Genomic DNA, 5,000 nt, shown 5'->3' on the forward strand with positions numbered 1-5,000 from the left:
AGGAGTTCTGGACATCGCCGGCTTTGAGATCTTTGAGGTAAACGCAGATGGACGGATAGATGGATCGTTTATATAAGAGAGGCAGACAGATAAAGAAACCCTTTCACTCATCCCTCTATCCCTCTCCTTCCTCCAGTTTAACAGCTTTGAACAGCTGTGCATCAACTTCACCAACGAGAAGCTGCAGCAGTTCTTCAACCACCACATGTTCGTGCTGGAGCAGGAGGAGTACAAAAAAGAGGGCATTGACTGGGTCTTCATCGACTTTGGTCTGGACCTGCAGGCCTGCATTGAACTGCTGGAGAAGGTGCGACACACACCCACACACAAAACACACACACACACACACACACACACACACACACACACGCACGCACACACTCACACACCTTAGTGGTAACACTGTATATCCTTCCCTCTCTGCTGTAGCCCATGGGCATCTTCTCCATCCTGGAGGAGCAGTGTGTGTTTCCTAAGGCGACAGACGCAACCTTGAAGGCTGCTCTCTACGAGAACCACCTGGGCAAGTCCGGAAACTTCCTCAAGCCAAAAGGGGGGAAGAAAGGACCTGAGGGTCACTTTGAACTGGTGCACTATGCAGGCACTGTGAGTACACTCCCAATACACACTTATTAAACTAATTATAACATTGTATAATGGTTTATGACTGGATTTATAACACGAGCACCATGCAACAGATAGGCTATGAGTGATTTGTGTGTGTGTGTGTGTGTGTGTCACACAGGTGGCCTACAACATCAGCGGCTGGCTGGAGAAGAACAAGGACCCCCTGAATGAGACAGTGGTGGGTTTGTTCCAGAAGTCGTCCATGAACCTGCTGGCGGCCCTCTTCAAAGAGGAGGAGGGCGCTGCCAAGAAACAGAAGAAGGGGTCCGCCTTTCAGACTGTGTCCAACTTCTACAGGGTAACACACACACACACACACACACACAGACACCCACGTTCACACACACACACACACACACACACACACACACACACACACACACACACATGTTCACACACACATGTTCACACACACATGTTCACACACACTCACACACACACGCACACGCACACACAGACACACACACCTACTCAGTCCCTGTCCTGTGTGTGTGTGTCCGCTCCCCTACAGGAGCAGCTGAACAAGCTGATGAGTACTCTGAAAAGCACCGCTCCTCACTTCGTCCGCTGCATCGTCCCCAATGAGTTCAAACAGTCAGGTCAGTCTCCCTAGTCTGGGTGTGTTCAGCAGTTGTGTTTCTTCAGGTGTGTGTGTGTGTGTGCGCCTCAGTGCTGTCCCTCCCTGTGTGCAGGTGTGTGTGACGCGCACCTGGTCCTCCACCAGCTGGCATGTAACGGAGTCTTGGAGGGTATCCGCATCTGCAGGAAGGGCTTCCCCAACAGACTACAGTACCCAGAATTCAAACAGAGGTCAGACAAACAGTAGATGTCTTCTTCATAATCATCTCTGTATGTCCATCCCTCTGAAATCTGTTGCTTCTATGGAAAGGAGGAAAGGGAGAAGCAGGAAAGAGTGAACTGGGTGACAGAGTGACTTTCCCCTCCTCTTCCTGTCTGACAGGTACTACATCCTGAATCCCAACATAATCCCCAAGGGCTTTGTTGACAACAAGAAGGCCTCTGAGCTCATCCTGGGCTCCATAGGCCTAGATGAAATGGAGTACCGCATCGGACACACCAAGGTAGTACAGAAATACTGTTATAGTACTAGTAGTATACGCCAAGAGAGTACCATAGAAGTACTGTTATAGTACTAGTATACGCCAAGATAGTACCACAGGAGTACTGGTATAGTACTACTAGTAGTACACACCAAAATAGGACCACCGGAATACCGGTATAGTACTACTAGTAGTACATATCAAGGTAGTACCACCTGAATACCGGTATAGTACTACTGGTAGTACACACCAAGGTAGTACCACAGGAGTACTGGTATAGTATTACTAGTAGTACACAGGAATAAACCAAACCAATGCTACAACTTCATCTTTACACTATCACTACAACTTCAACAGTTTTCGCACTGCATCATCAGTGGCTTCTTCTGTTCCATTTTCTCTCCCTCCTCCCCCGTCCCTGCGCCCCCCTCCAGGTGTTTTTCCGCGCGGGGGTCCTGGCTAAGCTGGAGGACATGCGTGACGAACGCCTGGCCAAGATCATGACCATGCTGCAGGCCCGTCTCCGGGGGTTACTCATGAGGGCCGAGTTCAAGAAGATGCTGGAGAGGCGGTCAGTTAGCCCCTAGTCTCGCATAGCCAGACCTATCTCCTAGGGCTGGGTTTAAAAAATCGATTCATCGATTCATGAATCCCAAAATCAATCTTTTATTTAATGAATGAATGAATAAATGAAGGTATGAATAGTTCATTAATTCATTCAATGATTCATTCATTCATTCATTTTTGAAAATCAGTATCGATACCCAGCCCTAGTATTGATGTGTTGCATAACTTGGCAGTCATGTAATTAAGGTTACAGCTAAAAAAAACAGGTTATAGTAACACTAACCGAATCGATATTGAATCGAATCGAATCGTGATAATCGATTCTGAACCTTGTGAATCGGAATCGAATCGATTCTTGAAATTCGACTCGATACCCAGCCCTACTATCTCCACACTTCGTTTACGCTGTGCCAGCGCCGGAGACAGGTCTGGCTGGACATATTACCATTCTGCAATAGGGGGGGGGGGGGGGGGGACACGTAGTATTTCTTTAAACCAATCACAGTCGTCTTGGGCGGAGCCAGCCCCGGACGCAGCGACTGTGCTCTTGCAAAATAGTCTGGATCGAATCTGATTGGTGCCGAGAGAATCTCTCGGCCCGAATCAGATTAATTTGCGTCGCCAGACTCGCCACTGATTGGGCAGTGTGACAACGAATGACAAGGTTTATTGCCAAAACCTACATCCGTTGAGCCAGACTAGTTAGCCCCTGATGCTGACTCTGAGCTAGCGTTGTCTCAGCTCTGTTTCTTAACCGTTTGTGTGTGTGTGAGTGTGAGTGTGTCTTAACCGTTTGTGTGTGTGTGTGAGTGTGTCTTAACCGTTTGTGTGTGTGTGTGTGTGTGAGAGAGTGAGTGTGTCTTAACCGTTTGTATGTGTGTGTGTGTGTGTACTGCAGAATCGCACTGATTGCCATCCAGCGCAACGTGAGGAAGTTCCTCCAACTACGCTTCTGGGGATGGTGGAAACTCTACAATAAGGTACTGTAACACACACACACACGCACACACGCACGCACGCACGCACGCACGCACACACACACACACACACACACACACACACACACACACACACACACACACACACACACACACACACACACACACACTTTCTCTCTCTCTCTCTCTCTCTCTCTCTCTTTCTCTCACACACTAATTACAAATACAAAATCTCTCACTCACGCACTCTCTCCCTCTCCCCCCTCCCCCGCCTCAGGTGAAGCCTCTGCTGAACGTGGCTCGCCAGGAGGCCGTGTTCAAGGCTCAGGAGGAGGACCTGAGGGTGGCATTGGAGAAGATTAAGGAGATGGAGGGCAAGATCAAAGATCTGGAAGAGAAGGGGGTCACTCTGTCCCAGGAGAAGAACGACCTCGCCCTGGCGCTGGCTGCAGTACGACACACGCATGCACACACGCACGCACACACACACACACACACACACACACACACACACACACACACACACACACACACACACACACACACACACACACACACACACACCACACACACACAGTGGGGCGGCTGTGGCTCTGGAGGCAGAGCGGGTCATCCAGTGATCGTAGGGTCGGTACGAATCGGTTCGAATCCCGGCTCCTCGTCGAAGTGTCCTTGGGCAAGACACTGAACCTCAAATTGCAGGCTAGCACCTTGCATGGCAGCTGCCGCCATTGGTGTGTGACTGTGTGTCTGAATGGGTGAATGAGAGGCCATGGTAAAGCGCTTTAGATAAAAGCACTATATAAGTGTAGTCCATTTACCATTTACCATTACACACACACACACACGCAGGGACATATATACACACAGGTTGTACACACACACACACACAAACATACATGCTCACCCTTCCCTCTCCCCCCCACGCGCCCCCCAGGAGCAGGACGTGCTGGGCGACGCGGAGGAGCGCTGCACCCAGATTGTGCGCCAGAGGGCCCAGCTGGAGGAGGCCATGCAGGAGCTGAGGGAGAGGCTGGAGGAGGAGGAGGGCAACGCCGCCGGCCTGGTTGCCCAGAGGAAGCACATGGAGGGGGAAGCCATCGAGCTGAAGAGGGACCTGGAGGCTCTGGAATCCACCCTGGCAAAGAACGAGAAGGAGAAACAGGTATGAAAGAGTAAGAATAAAGAGATAGCGAGGGTTAGTTTAACGTCTTCAATCTCGTTTTAATTCAATTGAACCCGATGTGTTCTTTGTGTTTCTAGGGTCTGGACATGAAGGTGCGGACCTTGACCGGCGAACTGGATCAGAAAGACAACCTTAATGCGAGGCTACAGAATGAGAAGAGAACTCTGGAGGAGCTGCAACAGGTAGGTACACGCGCAATGATCAGCTGTCAAGTAAATGTTGCACAGATCACCATCTGATCCTCGGATGGGGTGTTTTGGCAGAGAACTCTGGAAGATCTCCAGGCAGAGGAAGACAAAGTCAACCATCTGACCAAGACCAACAACAAGCTCAACACACAAGTGAATGAGGTGATGAGTCAGAAATCCTGCTGACGCACCCAGGACATACTGTACCTTTGTATTTTTGTTGCGTGATAACAATACATGTGTGTGTGTGTGTGTGTGTGTGTGTCTACAGCTGGAGGACAGCTGGGAGCAGGAGAAGAGGATCAGGGCGGAGGTGGAGAAAGCCAGGAGGAAGGCGGAGGGAGATCTGAAGATGACCATCGAGAACCTCAACGAGATGGAGAGAGCCAAGCTTGATCTGGAGCAGGTCATCAAGAAGTGAGCGCGCGCACAC

The 5,000-nt window shown here is 50.1% G+C and overlaps 1 protein-coding gene across 1 annotated transcript in view; it reads left to right on the plus strand.

Annotated features, from left to right (window-relative positions):
* Window positions 1–5,000, plus strand: part of LOC311308758 (myosin-16-like) — a gene marked incomplete at both ends in the record, with an annotated part of 13,589 nt that overhangs the window by 2,930 nt on the left and 5,659 nt on the right. Inside the window, 14 exons of the mRNA XM_084437792.1 lie at window positions 1–37; window positions 137–307; window positions 430–606; window positions 746–925; window positions 1,139–1,226; window positions 1,320–1,437; window positions 1,589–1,709; window positions 2,123–2,259; window positions 3,154–3,235; window positions 3,471–3,644; window positions 4,131–4,358; window positions 4,457–4,561; window positions 4,643–4,729; window positions 4,839–4,984. The exon at window positions 1–37 is cut by the window's left edge and continues 232 nt beyond it. Of these exons, the coding sequence (XP_084293918.1) occupies window positions 1–37; window positions 137–307; window positions 430–606; window positions 746–925; window positions 1,139–1,226; window positions 1,320–1,437; window positions 1,589–1,709; window positions 2,123–2,259; window positions 3,154–3,235; window positions 3,471–3,644; window positions 4,131–4,358; window positions 4,457–4,561; window positions 4,643–4,729; window positions 4,839–4,984 (1,851 nt within the window). The remainder of the gene's footprint in view (window positions 38–136; window positions 308–429; window positions 607–745; window positions 926–1,138; window positions 1,227–1,319; window positions 1,438–1,588; window positions 1,710–2,122; window positions 2,260–3,153; window positions 3,236–3,470; window positions 3,645–4,130; window positions 4,359–4,456; window positions 4,562–4,642; window positions 4,730–4,838; window positions 4,985–5,000) is intronic.

This window comes from Borostomias antarcticus (genome assembly GCF_949987555.1).
Source record: "Borostomias antarcticus genome assembly, chromosome: 5".
Classification (NCBI taxonomy): Eukaryota; Metazoa; Chordata; class Actinopteri; order Stomiiformes; family Stomiidae; genus Borostomias; species Borostomias antarcticus.